Raw genomic sequence first — 19,553 nt, 5'->3', positions numbered from 1 at the left:
AAGCCATGTTGCTCTTGGTCCTTTTTTCTGAGCACCTTTGGAAAACTTACTTTCACTCTCTCAGCCAAAGAACAGCAGTGCTACTGCTGATCACAACACACACTCATAGACCCACATTTTCTTCTTCAGTCTGGTATTTATGCCCATTTTGTGTCAATGTACAGAAGTTGCCATAAGTAAGTTCAGTTTTCATAGCTGCAATTTTACTGGTATAGTCTAACACTCTTTCATGGTTCCAAAATTTCCTTTTTGATGTACAAGTCCTTTCATGCCTTAGGGAAGCACAGAAGAAAGCATGGAAGTACTTGAAACGTTAATAAATAGGTGCTGGAGGCTGATATTATAGGCCAACTGGGTGTAGGAGGAGCTGGTGTCTTGGTGATGAATCAGAGATGCTGGGAGAGGAGGGAGGCATGTCAGGAAAGATTGGGAGGATGCAAAGATTGAAGTGACACAGTAAGAGCAATTGCAGACACAGAATTATTTTTCCAGAAGCACTTTGAATGGATGGGAAAGGGGCAAGACTGCCTTTGTGAGAACCAGAGCCCAGGAAGCAAGATAATGCCTCGGTGGAATAGTTTGGCCGAGGTGATGGATGGCAAAGTGCCTGTCTTTGATATGTAACACAAAAAAAATAATCAACAAGGTGTGGTTCAGAACTTGGATGTGAGGATGGAAGGAGAATCAGAGCAGAGGCCAGGTATGAGTTACGGGTCTGAACTAGGAGAAGGTTGTGTTCTCCACCTCAATCAAGAAAGGAAGTAGGAGAATGAGATCAGGGCAGTATTGATCACCCTGCTGTAGCCATGCTGAGGATGAGCAAGGCTGGTCTTCCTCACCAAGATCTAAGAGTAAGGCTTGTTTGGAACAAAATGGGATCTGCATTGGAGAGGTTGATTTGTGAGTTATCCATATAGAAATAATGGTAAAACATGTTTACATGCATTCAGCAGCACAGGGAGGAGGTATAGAGAGAGCAGGGAAACGGCCCAAAGACCAAAGTCTTATGGCAAAGCTTGGCTGCGGGTGTAGAGTCCCTTCCAAGGAAGTAACTGTTGGAGGGATAGGGTGAGAAACACGCAGACACAGGAGCCACTAGAGACCAGATTTCACAAAGAATGTGCTCGCAGGACCCCAGTCACTGTTGGGTCCGAGAGTATGTGAGTGCTGTTTCGAGCTGTGTCAGGCTTTCCATGGAACTTCGAGGCCAGAGGAACAACTGGAAGGTGTTTGGGGGAAAACTGAAGAAAAGGCTTTGCAAGTAACGATTGCAGCCCACGTGCCCAGACTGTGACACCAGAAGGGAGCACTGCGGTCATTTCAAGAGGAAAGAAGTGATACGGGGACATGGATCTGTACTTCCAGAGGACTGACTTTGCTTTTGAAAAATGTGAACTACCCTAATAGCTTTCCAGATATGTTGGTGTGTGGAAATACAGTGACTTTAGTGCTGATGATCAAGCACTTTTGCACCTCATGCTCCCAGATACATTAGTAATTGATCAAAGACAAGGCAGCGAGTACAGGAAATTTCTGGTTCTTGTGAAAACCTTTAGGTTTCAGTGCAGGACACTTCTGAAAATGGTCTGGGCATCTCTGCGAAAATACTAATAGATGCAGAATCTACACAGTGTAGCACGGGCTCACAAAAACAACAAATTCAGTATAGTTCTATATTTAATGTTGTTCAGCTACAAAGCACCACCACTGCAGCGTGGAAAATCACTGGCAGACTTACAGGAATATGCATATTACCCAGTATGACAGAACCAAAGGATGAAAAAATACTCTTAGACTTCGGTAAAGAGTAGGTAAGTCAAAACAAGCACAAAATTGTAGAAATACAAAACTTCATCATGGTTTAGACACAGATGCTTTAGAATTTGGAAAGGTCATCATAAACTACAAAACCTACAGAAATGTCACTTCCTTGCAATGAGCTAAACACAAAGAAACATTTTATAAAGAAATTGGAAAGCTTCTGCTTAGTCTTTTAAAGCAAAGAAAAACTAGCACTTGGAGGAGAAGAGTAAAGCAAAGGGCAAAAAGACTGAAGAACAAAAGTCTTCACGGACTGATCTTTTGCAGACTGTGCAAAAGCAATTTAACAAGTGAAGACTTGAACATACTTGAAAATACTTCAGTTTACCAGATCAAAACTAGAAGACAGCTGAAATGGCCAACAGACCAGTTGAAGCCTGTTGATCCTGTAGTAACAACACAAAATGTTAGGTGTAGCTGCTGTACTGGTTGGAGTGCATTGTGGTATCATTGATAATGCATCTCTTTTCGGGTATGTCCTCTCTTTGGTATTGCTGTCCCACACTGGCTCTTTGGTTTTTATCACCTTGTGGTGGAGTTTCTCACTTTATTTTGTTTTTTGCTAGTGCAAGACTAGTGAGCAGGGTCCAGCTGCCTGCTGCATGGCATTGTCGTGGGTCGTCTTTGTAAAAAACAGAAAAGGAAGCAAAAATGTAAATTGATGGAAGAGTTCAGCTGGGTGGGCAAATGGGAAAGGCCACTATCTCCGATATGTTATGCAAAAAGATCCAGCAAGGTGCGGTTCGTAGCTTGGATGTGAGGACACGGGCAGCGATCAGAGAGGAAGAGTTAATCTCCTGTGGAAGCTGGTCACCTTCACCTTTATCACTTAACTTCAGATAACCCGACTGACCTCAAGGGTTTATCAATCTGGATTTTTTTGACCCACCCCACACCCTTGCCACTGCATTGACCGTCAGAGTTTTTTATTAGCTCAGCTGCTTTTCTTCCCTGGAATCCTCCCAAGTTAAACTCTCTTGGGGCTTGATTTCCATAGTACACCACAGACCAGAAGCCCAGCACTAACCTTCATTAATTCAGCATGTCCAGCTGGGCTTGGGACATTTTTTTCACAGGCCAGCATAATTCCCCAAAGACTCAAAACATTTAGAGCAAAGTGTAAGACTGATAACAGACCTAAATGCCTGGTACTACTGTTGGCACGCCTGCCCCGCTCAGGTACCGGCAGCCGCTGTGCCTGGGATGAAGGGCACCCCAGCTGCAGGCACTGGCAGCATTGGTGGCAGTGGGCTCCCGGCTCTGTGCCTGCTCGACACATGCCTCAAGGCTTTCTCTCCCACTTTCCTTGTGTATTGACACCTGTAAACTGGATCGCTCACCCTCCTGCAGCTCAGCTGGGGCTGAGGACGCGGTTCCCTGCAGTGAGGTGCTGCCTGCCCTTCAATCCAGCCCTCGCCCTGCTGCTCCTGCCGCAACCCGGGGATGCTGCCTTACACCCTGGCAGTCCTCCCCAGCCCAGCCAACCTCAGCCCACCTGGCCTCCCCCCTGCCTTGGTGCTCCCTCGGCTGGGATCCAGCCTGGCCTGCCAGGTTGGCTGAGCACGCTCCGCTCGCTCCGTGACCTGGGAGCACCAAGGCTCCAGCGATACCATTCAATCTTTATCCAGTGAAAAACATCCTACTTGGGAAAGAGCTGCGGGTGTAACCTGTCTCCCCAACTTATGGGCATGCTTTTCTTTAACTCCTCTGAATGTGGTTCCTGCAGCTCACCCAGGCCTTTTATTTGACCTTTCCGTTTGCTTTTTGCATGAAACCCATTCCAGGCCGGGCAGCTCTGCCTGGCCTGCGTGCAGGTGGCAAACTGTGGCCGAGCAGGGTAAAGGGGTCACGTTTAATATTTGTAAAGGGTAATTCAATTATGGTTTCTGCCCATCACTTCATCTACGTCCCTTCTCATAGCACTTCTGCCTTGACCCTCGCACAGGTTCAAAGCGGTCAGGGGAGCCGGGTGGCTCAAATCGCTGAAGTCACCAGCCCTGGCAGTGTTTCTTGCCGAGCCTCAGCCACACCAGGCTGCCTGAACGGACCAGAACAGCTGTGCCGGGCTCAGCCCCAGGCTACGCAGGGTACTGGCACAGTCCTGGCATACCTCTTGTGACATGGCTGCCGTGCTGGGGACATGTATTGCTCCTTCGTGGGGCTGGGTTGGATCTGCCCAGTGTTGTCAGAAAACGGCTTGGGTTCAGCTGCCCAACTGTGCCACCCTCATGGCACCGCTGGCCCGGGGCTGGCCCAGCACGGTGGGATGCGCTTTCCCACTGGGGCAACGGTGAGTGCCGGGGGAGGCTGCAGTGCTGGCGGCGCGCAGCTGCCCTGCCCTGCCTGCCCTGCCTGCCCTGCCCTGCCTGCCCTGCCTGCCCTGCCCTGCCCTGCCTGCCCTGCCTGCCCTGCCTGCCCTGCCCTGCCTGCCCTGCCCTGCCTGCCCTGCCCTGCCTGCCCTGCCTGCCCTGCCCTGCCTGCCCTGCCCTGCCTGCCCTGCCCTGCCCTGCCTGCCCTGCCCTGCCCTGCCTGCCCTGCCTGCCTGCCCTGCCCTGCCCTGCCTGCCCTGCCCTGCCCTGCCTGGCCTGCCCTGCCTGCCCTGCCCTGCCTGCCCTGCCTGCCCTGCCTGCCTGCCCTGCCCTGCCTGCCCTGCCCTGCCCTGCCTGCCCTGCCTGCCCTGCCCTGCCTGCCCTGCCCTGCCCTGCCTGCCCTGCCTGCCCTGCCTGCCTGCCCTGCCCTGCCCTGCCCTGCCTGCCCTGCCTGCCCTGCCTGCCCTGCCCTGCCTGCCCTGCCCTGCCTGCCCTGCCCTGCCCTGCCCTGCCCTGCTCAGCTCTGCCCTGCCTGCCCTGCCTGGCCTGTTCTGGCCCTTCCATGCCCGTGCCATGCCATGCCATCCCATCCCGTCTCGTTCTGTCCCGTCCCATCCCATTCCACTCTGCCCGGCCAATCCCATCCCATTCCATCCCGTCCTGCCCGATCCAGCCCCATCCCAGTCCACCCGGCCCGGCCCTGCCCATCCCATCCCCATCCCGCCCCCTGCCGCGGGCCCCGCCCCGCCCCCTGCCGCGGGCCCCGCCCCGCCCCCGCCCCGCCCCCCCGCCGAAGGGGCGGAGCTCCCGCGGCCGCCGCTTCCTCGAGGCCCCGCCGCACGCCCCGCGCCTGCGCGCTGCCGCCGCGCCTGCGCCGTGGGGCCGGGGAGCGGGGCCGGGGGGGGGGGGTGCGGTGGCCGTTCCCGGCGCCGGCGGCAGCGGCGCGGCGGCGATGAGCCTCCGCCCGGCCCGGCTGAGGAGGGCAGGCGGGCGGAGGGACGCGGCGCCTTAGGCCGGGCCCCCGCGGCCCGTGTGCCGCTCGCCACTACCGGCGGGGTCCCGCGGCCGCGGAGCTGAGGGAGCGCCGCTGACCGCAGCCGCCCGCTCGGGCCCTGCCGGCCCCGGGGCAAGCGAGGGGGACGCGCGGGCAGCGGGGCGGCTGAGCACCCCCCCCGGGGGGGCGGGGGCCGTCGGGGCGGCCCGGCCCCCCCCTCCCCTCCCTTCCCCCGCGCCCGGTGGCCCGGCGGGCCAGGGGGGGGCCGCGGCCCGGTGCCCGCGGGCAGGATGGTGCAGCCGCCCCCAGCCCCCGCGCCGGGCCGGGAGGCGGCCGGGGCGGGCCGGGCCGGGGCCGCCGGCCGGAGGGGCTGAGGGTGCCGCGGGCTGCGCGGCGGGCGGGCGGCGGAAGGATGACCACCCCTGCCCTGCTGCCGCTGTCCGGGCGGCGGTTGCCCCCCCTCGCCCTGGGGGCCGCCGCCTTCCCGCACCACAGGGCTACCCTGAGACTGTCGGAAAAATTTATCCTGCTCCTTATTCTTAGTGCCTTCATCACCCTGTGCTTCGGGGCGTTCTTCTTCCTCCCCGACTCCTCCAAGCACAAGCGCTTTGACCTGGGGCTGGAGGATGTGCTCATTCCTCACGTGGACACCAGCAAAGGGGGCAAGAACCTCGGCGGGTTCCTCATCCATGGCCAAGGGCACGACGAGCACCGGCACAGGTGGGTGCTCACCCGCCGGGAGGGCGGCGGGGCCGGGGTGCTGGGGGCGTCCCTTCCCCTGGCTCTTTCCCGTGGCCGTGTCCATCCTCGCTCCACGGCCCCGTGTCTTCCGACATCGTCGCGGCTCCCCCGTGGGTGCCACCTCGGGGTGCCACCTGGGGAGCGCTGGCCCTGGGTCCGCTAGCTGCCCGGCGTGGCTGTGGCTCCGGCTCCATCGTTTTTACCTTTTTCCAAGTGAATTTAGCATTCTGGCTAAATCCCTTCTGCCTAGCGAGGGCTGGGAGGATAAACCTGAGCTCTCCTCCAGGGACCGGTTTCTTTCCTCAGCCTAGCCCCTTCCCAGGGTCAGTCGTGGAAAGAAGGGGCTTAAGTTGTGGCATTGGTGGAGACGGTAGAAGTGACTGAAAACCCGCCACATCTTTTCTCTAGCTTTTATGTGTTTACTCAAAACAGCTGCTTGTTGCTGAATAGCGTAGTAAAACTTCAATCTGACGAAGACTTCGTGCTGTGATCTGGAGGCTGTCAGCCGATGACATGCAGGATGTAGAAATAGCGTAGGTGGCACACAATCGCCTTTCCTGGCCCTTAAAATCGCTTCTTGTAATGTTATTCCAGACAACTGGAGGTGCTGGTGGTTAAGCTTCCTTAATTGTGGTTACCAGCATAAGGAAATCGGATATAAAATAGCAGTTTGGAATAACAAGGGTGATTGTCATGCTGTGGATAGCTTTTTGGGGCCACCTAAGGCTTTGTGCGGTGCAAGCCTCTAAATGTTCAAGGCAGGGTCACGTGAAGTTAAGCCTTCAAAAGTGAGATTAAAAAACTTAAATGAGGCTTATACAGTATCTTTGCATCTAACGTACTTTAATTGCTTAGATGCTTCCCTAGCACCTGGATCAACAGTGAAGCCGACTGATCTCTCTTCACTGTCAAAAATGTGCAAAATGTGATGATGGGTAATGAAATACATGCTTTTCCATACTCAAATTAGTAATACAGTGAAATTTAACAAAAGGTTACTTTTGCTGATAGTGTTCCTTTGAGAACAGCTTAAAGCGTATCCTATCGATTGATGTGATATAAGAACTATTTAAAGGTTATTTGTGCTAGCTTAGAAGGGGAGGGTATAACTACCTCATCTTATTCATCTGTTGTGAGTTACACGGTATTTGGGTTGTCTGTGTATTTGTCCTTAAGGCATCTTTGCTGTTGGATGACTTTGGGCATTTATCATGAGCTTTTCCTCCCTAACTGAAAGGGCATGGGTGCTTAATATTTAACAAAGGCTTCTTTTGTCTATGATGTGAATTGCTGGTGTGGTTAAATGTTGCACAAAACATAGGTTTAGACACACTCTAATGTGACTTAGAAGGTCTTATCTTTGTGGTCAGTTTGGGTTTTTTTTTTTTTTTTTTTTTTCTGTGATCTTATTTCTTTGCTTTCCCTGTCGCTCTGGTACATACAGTCAAATTGAGGTTTTAAAATAGAAGACAAATGAAACAAAAGAACAGTTCAGAAATGTTCGAAACTCCAGCTGTGACTGTTGTACCTTTTGTTGCCCAGTAGATGGGCTGAAGAAAAAGGAGTTTGTTGATGCTGATAATTCTGGAGCGATGCTCTTGATTGACCTACATATGTGGGTCCTTTTCAGGTTTCTTCTTTAAGTGTAATTACTGAGGCTACAGCTTTAGTAACGAGGTTTGTACTGGTTTTGTCTGTCATGTACATAAGCAGTAACTTACAACTGTCAGAGCTAAATGTGTTGTGTGTTTGGGATCTGTTCTTGAAGGAAGTGGTAATCCCATCATCACTTAACTCTCCCAGGGTTCCTCCGTTAGCTGCGAATGTGTACACCTCCCTGTGCTGCTCCCCCCCCCCCCCCCCCAACTGTCCCTGTCATGTACAGTTTTTTATGGCTGCCTCTTGAGTTATTTGAGAAAACAATAGATATTACCCTTGGTTTAGCCCTGCAAGTGTGTTTTAACTACTAAAAAAGCCCACCTGTTTAACCTGCTTGTGAGACACTTCTGTGAATGCTGCAGCAGGCATTGTGAAGCAAGGCCATGTGCTTTACTTTTGGAGCAGCTTTTTTGGCTTGTTACCACGTAGTCTTACCAACAGGCTATTTGCTAACTTGGTGCCATTGTGGTGACTGTTTTCCATGGAGGAAAACACCTGTTGCCATTTTTGTTGCTGGGTTCCTGCTGCTGGATTGGCAGCGACATTGCCAGACAGCATTTTGGGACAGTATAGCGGCTTCAGTAGTGAATTCTAGCGTACTCAGTATCTGTTTGGGATGGAAAATTGTGCTCAGCATACTATCAAGGAGCAAAGTTGTATGTCAGCTACTCCATAAGTATTGTTTTTTGGATGGCATTGAGGAGTTACAGTACAAAAGGTAAATTAACCTACTGGTAACACAAAGGAGGGTGCAGTCTTGTATGTGGAGCGTGATGATGGCTTGACAAGCTGTATTTCCAAGAACTGTGGGACTTCAGAAGGAATCAAGTCAAAGGTCATTCATGTGAAGTATACCACTCTATCATGAAATGACAGGTGTGTTGATTTAGTGGCTAAAGGTAAGTGTTTCTTCAGTGAATGCTGGTATTGACCTGTATCAAATGCTAAAACCCACATATCATTATTATGCTGCTCCCTTGGTATATAGGTGATAATATTTTAATGTCCATTTCCCCCTACCCCTTACATTTTGAGCTGTGCAGGCTATTGGGGCATGTTCATGTTTGTCTTCTAGCAAAATAAAGCGATGGTGTACGTGGAGTCTTGTTGTGCAGCCGTGCCTTAGTGGTGTTGGGTGTGCAAACAACCATTCTCCCTGGACTTTGTACTATATTGCTTTCCTACATCTTCCCTGCCTCCCTTAACATTCTTGAGTGTTTTTATTGTTATTGTTACAGTGGTTACTCCTTGGTGATGTTAACAATACACCTTCCACTGACCTGTTTGTTTTTTGGTTTTTTTTTTACTGTTTCTGTCCCTCTTCTCCCCTTCCAGACAGAAAAAGGTGGGAAAACCCACTCCCTTCCTGATGATCTTATTTGTTTCTGTTTAAGGACTTGTTTTTGTAAATAAGCATTTGTTAAAGAATTGCAGTGTCCTTTCCTATCATAAAGAAAAAGAGCTTTCTTGTGAGAAGATGGTTAAAATCTGGAATAAACCTGCAATTTCTATTTTGGGAAACGGATGGGCTGTAGTGCAAGCTAATACTTATTTTTAGCTGTTCATATTGTGGGTAAGCTCTTCGTGTGCACTTGCAGGAAAATGCGTGGGGAACGGGTTACTAATATTGGAAAGGTGTACAGTGAGATTTTGCCTCTGGGAGGAGGGAGGGTGGAAAAGGCTTGTCCAGGACTTGTGAAGATATGTGCATACACATGCTTTTTAAAAATCAATTTCACTTCCCAGAGATGAATTTCTCTCAGTTTCAAATAGGATATTGCAAGGATTCTGGAAGGAGAGCAGCATGCTTTTGAAAAGACATCTTGTGAAACAAACTTGTGCATCACTCAAAATTTATTACGCTGTTTTGGGTAACTGTCACTTCTGCATCTCCCCTGCCACACAAAAACGCGTAAGGTGTTTCTCACTACCCTGTTACTTTCCAGCTATCTTAAGTATTTTATTGTTTGGTGCCAGTTCTGCAAGACTGTTTTGTTTTCATTCCAAAGCTTTCTTATGGTTTCTTGGCATCTAATGTAAATGAGTGAGGATGCAGATGCCCTGTAATTCTCTTGATTGATCAGATTTTTTTAAAATAAGATTATCTGTAATATGAAAATTGAGCAGACTTGTTTCTTTAATGATGTGTCAAGCAGCTGTTCTTTATATTACTTGACAAAAGCTAAGATGATTTCTGTGGTAAAAGTACATTAATCTTAGAGGCAAGGAGTAATGTAATTTTATGAGCTGAAAGCTGCAAAGCCACTTTGTAAGAGCACTTGGACTACTGTTGTGCCAACCATTCAGTGCCTCGGAACTTGCAGAGCTGTATCTTCAGCTGCTAAATTCCCGTGTATTACTGCAAGTCATTATTCCTGCCTGTGCCTAAAAAAGCCCTAAATCAACCACCAGCCCTTATGTTATCAGATTGATAGCAGGTGCTGCTAATCCCATTGACTGCCACAGCTGGCTTGGCCTCGGCATGAGTAGGTGCAGATGGGTGTAAGTCACGCCTTTGACTTGGTTCCTGTGAAGCTAAGGAATATTGACTTGTGTTATGCGAAGATATAATCAGCTTGGCAGCCTGGTATGGCCGGTTGTGGGTCAGCAGCTGTATGGCAATAATCTAAAAGTGCTCGCTCTGCTCTTGCTCAGTGTATGGCTGTCTGTGGCAGTAGCAGCTGCTGTCTCTACTCTTAGGAGGTGAAAGTAACAAAAATGACTCTGAAGACCTTTCAGTCTTAATTTCTTCTTTTCAATTGTGCTTTATTTTTTTTCCTTTAAAGAAATGTGACAGGCCTAATATCTCTTTTTGGATACTTCTGTCTTTGGTCTATATGACTTAATTAGCCATAGTAGAAGTGGGCAGAGGAGGTAGTTTAACCTCTGTTGCTCAGTGGGATCAGTGTCTCCTGTCATCCTCAGCCATGCCATCAAGTATAAAAGTGTATAAACCTCTTAGTTTTTCCTTTCCTGCCTTTACTTGAGGCACAGCTCATTAGGGTAATTAAGATTATTTGCTACTGTGATTTAGAGAACCTGTTTTCTTCCCTGAAAAATCAGGAGCTGGTGTAGTGTCTGGGCCCTGACTCCTGCTCTGTCCATTTTTTCCTTGCATGAAATTGAGACTGTCCTCGGAGTAGACTCCGCAGTCTCTCTGCAGTGTGGGTGCTGAGTTTTAAGGTGAGGGGCTCGGTGTAGAAATGAGGGCTTTTTAGGGTGCAACGTGCAGGAGGTGCAGCTCCTCATGGTGATGCCTGTGGAGCTGAAAGAGGGCAGGAGTGGAACATCCCAAGTCAGGGTTCAGACACGTATGCCTAGGGTAAGAGCTCCTGTCTGTCTGGTGTCGGGCTTCAGCTGCTGAAGCTATTACAGGAGCACTGCCCATCTGTACCTGGAGACTTTTCTCAGCTGGAGTTTTCAATAGCCACATGCCATTCTCTGTTCTGGCCTCCGTTTTGAGAAGAGGCTTGAGAAGTGATGCTGGTATTGAAGATTTGTGGGAGTTTGATTTGTCTTGATTTCTTCTGGAATCCCCATGTTGTACCCTTAAACCCCATTTGGATTTCACCTGAAGTTGTACTGGATTGCAGGAGAGGTACCCTCTTGTATTATTCCAAAGATTTTTCTGAAATTAGCGTGTTATGTTGTAGGCTGAGAAATGCTTTCATTGTCGAATTACAAAATGCAAATTCTAGACCATCTGTCTAGATGTCCTCCCTCCTCCCCCCCATCTGCTGAACAGCCTACATCATATGTACAATGATGCTTTCTTCAAGTTATCTTGCTGTACTCCAGTTTGTCAAAGTATTTCCTGTATTATGAAAAAGGAGTTGAGAGCTGGTGTTCTCCAGTTCTTATGCTTTCCAGGTTTGGTTTTGGTTTTTTTTTTCCCCCAAAAAAAGTTCTAACTTGTAGCTCACACAGAAACCCAGCAGTGTCTACAAGCTGGAATGCAGTCGGGCATGGGGAACTGGCAGAAAGTCTGCCGGCTGGATTTAGGCCAGCTAGTGGGTGGGAGGCAGTAGCACTTTGGTTCATTCGGAGTTTTGTAGATTAAAATCTCAAAAGAACCTAAGTATAAATGTGGGTTGCTTGATGATGGTAGCAGTGTAGGCAATAGTAAGAAGCATGGCCAGTTGTGGGCATATTGCACTATAGGAGTTCTCCCATCTTCTGGTCTTCTCAATTTGCTGTAGTAAACGCAAATGTTTCAGTCCTCCCCAGCTAGTTCTGAGTGACAGGTTTTTGCTTCCTTACAACAAATGTGTGTAAAACTAATGGTGAGTTTGGTGACATCGTGTTGTACGTGTACGTGTTTTCAGCACAATTGAACTGAGGCAGAATGCGGGCGAAGAGGAAGCATTTTGTAATGCCTTTTTTCTCCTCTTATGCCATTCCCTGGGAAGCCTGTAAAGTCCAAAACGCGGTCAGTGCTCGTATTCCACCACCCCAGGCTTTCGTCCGCGCAGCGCTGGGTGTTGAGGAGCCCGGTCTGATGGGTGGGCCGCCGCTGTTGGGGCTAGCAGTGGGAGCTGGGGGCGTGTGTTCGGGTGTAGCTCCTGGGATTTGTTCTTTTCACCACCAGTTGCAGGCTCAAGGGAGTGCTATCACCTGTCTTAATTCAGCAACTAGTTATCACTTTATTGCTAGAATAGATTAGATTCAGAACACTGTTACAAGTTAGCTGTTTGTGGGGAAAGGAGCGTTGAGCAGGCCCACAAGGTAGTAAGGCAAGAAAGGGGAAAACCAAGTGCCTTTCCCCAGCTGCCCCAAAGCTTGAAATAAAAAGTCGGAGGCTCTCGATGTCCTGTATGACTAACTTTTCTGAAGTACCTGCGTTACAATGTAGATTTTTACCTCTTACTTGATCGATATGGCTTCTGCTATTTGTTGTGAAAGTCAGCAAATACATTTTACTTTATTCATTCTTGATACAATAAGGTAATACACTTATTCATGGGGGGGAAGTATTGGGAAAAGCTTTGAGAGCTGCAGAGTTCTGGCAATATAATGTTTGCTCATAAAATTTGTAGGCTTTTGGTTCCTTTTGTCTTTATGTTGTCTGATCTAGAGTCCTGTACAGAGCAAATAAGGTACCTTCATTCATTCATTCGCTCAAATAAAAGGTCAGGAGTTTCGGTATTATTTGTGTCGGTTAGTATTTGCAGATTTCAAAAAATAAGGGAGCTGATTTTCCCTGGTGAATTCTATTCTTGTTTTTTGAGTACCCAACCAGGTACACTGGTGTTTCTAAAACAAAACAAAAAAATTGGTAAGATATTTTATAGGTTATTTATTAACCTTTTCAAAACTAGAGACTACTTTTAAAAGGCTGCTTTAGCCTTGTCTCCCCAGGAAACAAAGTTTATGTGGCTGTGCCATACGTTCATTTCTAGCGCTGGCTGACCTTGTGCTGTTCTGTTCCCTCTTTCTCCCCCGTGACATCCATCAGCAGCAAAGGGTGACCTGTCAAAATAAGTATGTTTCTGTACCTTGTAAATATCTCAGGGCTGGGTGAAAGATAAAGACCTTAATTAGCAATGGTGCTGAAGGAAGAACTGCAGCCATGAGCCCAAGAATCCTTTGTGGTACTTGTTCTGCTGGTCAGTCTGTGCCGGGGTAGCTCTGACCCAGCCCCAGCACGTGTCCTCTGTTCTTCCCTCATCACTGGAGAAGGGTGGCTGGAAATCAACACCGTGGTGGCAAAGGGCTGGGGTTTGTGGGGTGCCAGTAGTGATGGGGAGCATTGCTGAGGCGGTGGGAAACATTGGGAGAGAAAGCTGAAGGCTGTTGAGGTGTGAAATACAGGGCTATGTATGTTCTGCTCTCTGCAGGATTTATTCGCCCAAATGTTGAATCATATTTGTGATTCTTTCTGCCTTCTTTTTAAAAATACTCTTATGATGCAAACCCATGAACTGGATTACCTTGCATATGGTGTTCAGCACATTAATGTTTTATGTGCTTTCTTACTTGTTAGCCACCTCTTAAACCACCGGAGGATTTTGTAAGTGCTTGCCTGACTGCTTGCTGCAGGGCTGCCATCGAGGCTTACGGTGATCAGGTAGCTGTTCTCTGTGATTCCATTTGAGAGCGCAAGCTGGAGGTTTTTATTTGGTTTAACATGACCTAATCTGATTGGTACGGCATGAGCAAAATCACAGCTGTACGAGAGTGCATACGATGGAAGTATTTTCTTGCTGTATGAAGTTTTAAAAGCTCTTAAATGAGGTTACTTTGTGTCTATTAACACCAGCATGCAGAAATACAGGTTTTCACATTTAGTATGTGCTGGTAGCAACTTCTGCAAGATGACATGCATCTCAGCTGAGGTTTAGCCCTGTTTGTAGGCCAGCAGAGCATCTGGGGTTTGCACAGGCAAGGTACATAAGTAGTTTCTCCCTCTCAGTAATTTTGTTACTGTATTTCCCTGGGACCTGCTGGCATGTTGGATGTCAGCATGCATGACATGGCTGGAGTGTACGGTCAGGCCACTTACGAGCAGGTGACAGTCAGTGGTAAATCAAACTAATCTGTTTTCCTTTTTATTGGATCGAACAACGTGCTCACAAAGAGTAAGAAAAACATCTTGTGTATGGGAACGGCATATCACTTAAATCCTTCACTGGGAAAGGGAGGATGACGTCAGCAGTGTTCTTGCTCTGAATATCCTGCTGGATAAGTAAACTTGTGCTTTAGGTTTACTCGTGGTTTAGGTTTGTTGCTGGCAAAAATAGCTTTTCAGCATGTGCTGTGTCCTCGGCAGATGTTTCTTGGATATGTTGCTATCTTTACAAATGTATTGTGTTTTGAGTGCTATTTACTATTTTCCATATGCATATTAGGGGATCTGCTTTTGCTCCAGAATACTTATGTCCTTTCTGTGATATATTTCAATAAAATCATGATCCAGAGCTGACTTTCTGGACCACAGACTTCCTGGTTGTTTTAATTGCTTCTGTGAAATAAAATTTGCCTTATGCTTTAAGAATGAAACTTGAAAAAACACTTGCCACTCTCTGGGCTTGAGATGATAGAAGTAGTGGGAAAGATGCTTCTTGGAGAAGAGGGCAGTTATTTTTCTGGATAAGATACAATATTCTTCCCTCTCTTTTTTTCCCCCCAAACAAAGAGAAAATCCAGTCCTGAAAAAACTAGTGTGAACTAGTTTGACTAAGAACCATGTTTCTAGTGACCTTTTAAATCTCTTGTTAATCAGGTTTATCTTGGAAATGCTGAAGACTGTTTAATTCTAAACTGAATAATTGCAGATGATACAAGAATGTGTCTGTTTTCCTGGTGCTATAATCACACATCCTTAGTTTCCTGAAGGCATCTGTTCTGCTGTCATTGGCTTCTATTTGAGTGGAAAGTGTTTTCCAAATTATTAAGTAACGCATGTATTGAATTCTAAGGTGAATCCATGGTGTTCTGGAGAAGAAAATACTGCAGAGGGGTGAGCTTTTCTGCATCACAGAGTTCTGGTGGTATAAAGGGTGTTCAGGGAATTCAAATTTCTACTTTTGTGAATAATTCCACCTTCTAGAGATAGTGGAATCTGTGGCAATTAAAATATTAATGGGTCTGTGAAACAGCTGTTTTCCAGTAAATAGGAAAAATCAAAACAAATAAGTGGTGCTAAGAATTAGATACATTTTTAACTTCAGTTTTATCACTGTATTTTGCATGTTATTTTAACTGGTTGTTGTTGCTATGAACTGTTAAAAATGCTGATTTAGGTACTTAAACAGTCAGGGTGAATCTTCTAACAGTTAGTTATACTTGTGAAATTGGTCCAGATCAGTGTAGTGAGAAGTTCATACAGTATAAATGTTATGCCTGTTTCTGTGTGAAATTAATTACTATTTCCCATCCCAGATGATGGAAGGGAACTTAACTGTACTGCAATAACTGCCACCCTGATAACTGAGATTATTTTTTTTGTAGTTTTATATCATGTCTGGGAACTTTCTCATATCGAGGGACGGATACCTACGGAAGGATACCAAGGTATCTGTATATATAATATCTGTAAACTACTCAGTGAAGTGGATAATCAGTTGTTATTGCTGTCACTTCAGTGCTTGCATGTGAGACTAAAACCAGTGGCTAATGAGGTGACTGATATTCTACTGGAAGATTTTATAAATAACTTCTGTATGAACTTGGTTTAGCTTTTTCTTGTGGTGATACTGGTGAACAGAATGGTTGGGAATAATTCAAAGTTGTATTGGTAACCAAAGCTCTTTTATAAAAACAGCTTCAAACCCCATCAAAAAACCCTAGGCAAAACCGAACAAAAAGGACCCCATTTACCCCATCATTCTTGGTATTGCTTGATGTGAAAAATAACCACAGAAAAAAAAACCCAGTGATGGAAGAGAACTTTCTGACTGGCTTTTAGCCAGTAGTGAGTTGGCACTGCAGCATCTGATAGCTGTTTGCTGGCCAGAGGCGGCAATGGGAACAGTTTATTGACTCAAAGTCAAATGCCTAATGGTGACTTTGTTCTTTTGTGTGTTTTTGAAAAGCAGAATTTCTGAGATTGTGTTACTAACACTACACATGAACCCCAGGTCCTTGGTGTGCTCTGGCTTTTATACATCTGTAGTCTTTCGGTATGTTTATTTTGGTTTCTATAACTCACGTGAGCGCTAATTTTATTCAGATGGATATGCTATTGCAGTTATGCATAGTCGTTTCCTTGACACCCCCTCTCCCCTCTTTAGACATAATTTTCTCAGAATAGCATCTGGCCGTCACACTACGGTGGGACTAGATCATCCAGTCTGCTGCTATTACAAAGAAAAATGAGGCTTGACATATTTGTGTCAATTTGGCAAGATGCCTGAATCATTACGCTCAATGAAATATGTGACGTTTGAAGTGGCAATGTAACCAGCAGTAACTCTGGCAGGAGAAACTTGGGGCACTGCAAAGCAAATGGCACCTTACCTTGGTCTGGGGGGCTCGGGCACGGGCGTGAGCCCCCACCAGTCCCAGCACAAGGCTGCAGCTGAGGCCATGCAGGTATGCCATTTTATTCCAAAACTTCGTGTGCTCTGGGGTTTGCTGGTGGTGATCCTGGAAAAAGTTAAAGTGCCTTTTGAGTTTAAAAAGAAAAAAGCCCTGGTGATCCTGGAAAAAGTTAAAGTGCCTTTTGAGTTTAAAAAGAAAAAAGCCCTGGTGATCCTGGAAAAAGTTAAAGTGCCTTTTGAGTTTAAAAAGAAAAAAGCCCTGGTGATCCTGGAAAAAGTTAAAGTGCCTTTTGAGTTTAAAAAGAAAAAAGCCCTGGTGATCCTGGAAAAAGTTAAAGTGCCTTTTGAGTTTAAAAAGAAAAAAGCCCTGGTGATCCTGGAAAAAGTTAAAGTGCCTTTTGAGTTTAAAAAGAAAAAAGCCCTGGTGATCCTGGAAAAAGTTAAAGTGCCTTTTGAGTTTAAAAAGAAAAAAGCCCTGGTGATCCTGGAAAAAGTTAAAGTGCCTTTTGAGTTTAAAAAGAAAAAAGCCCTGGTGATCCTGGAAAAAGTTAAAGTGCCTTTTGAGTTTAAAAAGAAAAAAGCCCTGGTGATCCTGGAAAAAGTTAAAGTGCCTTTTGAGTTTAAAAAGAAAAAAGCCCAAGGAAATCTCTGTGGAGCTTCCTTTCATGCAGTAACAGGTAGACAAACCAGCAACTAGCCTGAACCCCAAAATGGCGTGTATTTTTGACTAGGTTGTAATTACTTAGTAGTTCTCTGGTTCCCTAGCAAGTTTGTTTTGAAAACAAACTGGATAGTAATGTCTAGTGTTCTAGTAACAAGAAAATATGTGGAAGCATAAAAAATTAAAATATTCCTTAAATCTGATACTTCACAAATTCATTTTTCTGTCTGACTTCTGTTAATAAGAAAAAATTCTAGAACCTGCACAAACTGCAAATAGAGCTCTTCCAGGCTGCCTTGAAAAATTGCCTTAAACTGCGTCAGCCATAACCTGCCTCACCAGCTTTCGGGTGGATTTAATAATGCTTAAAATAAGAGTGCCTTTCGAGATTCAGGAAGCCTTACACTTACATCAAACTATTCAAAAACATTTGTGGCAGGTGGTTTGTGGGTTTATATTTCATTTCAGTTTCTGCTCTACCTCTCCTCTCTGTAGATGTGGACGCCTGTTTTGAGCTGTCTGGCCCTGCCGGGTCGGTGCCCAGCGGCTGGAGCAGGGCAGGGCTGGGGGTGGCGGCGCCTTGGGGCTCTGCCAGGCCACAGCGTTAAACCAGCATCACCATCTTCTCTGCCATGTGGAGGTGGGAAAGCTGGGAGGCGAGGAAAGGTTAGGAGGGGTCAGATAGGAGTGTAACCCAGTTTTTAATCTTTTTCTTACGCTCCTTTACGCCGTGCAGGTTTTCAGATTACAGGTAGCCCTTGCCGCCACCTGACTCCCCCAAAGGCTAGGTGTGCTCCTGAAACACGCTGTGCGGAGGTTTGGCTAATACTGCCTCATCTTGTAACCCATCAAGGATCACTGAATGTTAACCTCTGAGAAGCAAGAGTAAATAAAAACGTCCATAAAAACGAAGGAATCCTCAAGAAGGGAAGCTGCGTTAGGCTCTGACAGCCATCTTAAGTATCATGTTTTGTGTTCTTTATATTTTCTCCCATCCCTTTCTGGAATCCAAAATGATAATGAGTGAAGGTGATGTAATGTTTATAGGGGAGGGAGTTAAGCTTCCATTGCCTAGTCTGAGTGCTTGATTTTTGCAGCATCTTTACTTCAGCATTGGAAAGAACGTCAGCTGATACCAACTTTCATGCATGACGATTGCAAGGATACGAGTTTTGCCATGGTGATATTCTTTCTCTATAAAATTGCCATGGGTATGTTTGGCATCTTGCAGCATACACAGAGGTTCCTCAAGCAGGGGATACACAGCAGTTGTTTTCTGGCTGGTGCAGAGAGCCTGGCCGGTTAGCTGCGTATCGAGGACTGATGTGCTTACCAGCTCCGTGAGTCCCTGCTGGCCTGGGAGCTGCGAGGTAGGAAAGTATCAGCCTGCTTTGGTTCTTGGAGTGGGTTGGTTCTTGATCTTGTTGAGTCAACATATTCCAACTCCACTTTTTTCTTTCTCAGATTTGTATGCCTTTTTGAGTCAATATTTTCCTTTTGAAGTAAGTTAGTGCTGCAGCAATTCCATATTTTTTTTCTTATCTATTGTGGCTTACAGCCATGGGAGTATCCTCTTGCGACTGTTTGATTTTGGTGGAGGTGAGCCCAAGCTCGCACTGGTCTTTGGGTGGTAAAGAGGGGAATCTCTTGGTCTGGTGGTCTTGGAGCCACGTGCTTGTTTACTCTGGACGAGTGTGTTTGAAACTATTGGGTCTGAACTTCTCCAAATAAACATGATTTTGTTGCCTGCAGCCAGTGAAGGAAAGAGCAGTGGATTGTTCCAGAATTTCCATTAGTCCAATCAACGATGTTATCCTGTTTGAGTCATCTCTTTCTTATGTACTGTAATATTACAGATAATATACTTGTTAGGGAAATGACCTCTTTTTTTCATGAAAGAGGTAAGGAAGTTGCCATAATCATCTGAGCTAATGAAACAGATTTTAATTTAATCTTAGGGGAATCAAACATATGACTGCAGCTGTCCACGAACTGTATTTTGTTGCTGGGAATTTAGATAGTTGACTATGGAGGCAGTGGTGGTGATGGAAGAAATTTGACTTTACATGCTCGATGTACATGTGATTGTATTAAGCAAATTAAGTGCAGACTCTGACGTTTATAAAGCTATTTGAAAAATCCGAGGTCCTGTGATCTTTGAATTGTCTTCATCAACATCAGTAAGACATTTTATATCCCCAGCTCTTCTGTTGTTTTAGATTCATGTTCTGAGCTACAGTACTTCTGTGTGCATTCTGTCTTGGTCGTGTCAAGAGTAATTTGTGTCCAGCTCATCTGTTGTTGCATACATACAGCCTGTGTATGTAGGCTGTAAAACACTTCAATATTAAAGCGTTCCACTGGTAGTGGAAGTGGCATTGATAGCT

At 46.6% G+C, this 19,553-nt stretch overlaps 1 protein-coding gene across 3 annotated transcripts in view; it reads left to right on the top strand.

Moving 5' to 3' along the window:
* Positions 1-5,016: 5,016 nt before the first annotated feature.
* MAN1A2 (mannosidase alpha class 1A member 2) overlaps positions 5,017-19,553 on the top strand; it is a 145,109-nt gene continuing 130,572 nt past the window's right edge. For all 3 annotated transcript variants that reach the window (XR_008747709.1, XM_055807498.1, XM_055807497.1), the window contains exon 1: positions 5,017-5,844. Coding sequence is in view for 2 of the 3 variants with exons in the window: in XM_055807498.1 (XP_055663473.1) it covers positions 5,537-5,844 (308 nt within the window). In the remaining variant the exon portion in view is untranslated. The remainder of the gene's footprint in view (positions 5,845-19,553) is intronic.

Source organism: Falco peregrinus, chromosome 6 (genome assembly GCF_023634155.1).
Source record: "Falco peregrinus isolate bFalPer1 chromosome 6, bFalPer1.pri, whole genome shotgun sequence".
NCBI lineage: Eukaryota > Metazoa > Chordata > Aves > Falconiformes > Falconidae > Falco > Falco peregrinus.
The sequence above is the reverse complement of the archived record's forward strand: the minus strand, read 5'-3'. Positions and strand labels throughout refer to the sequence as shown.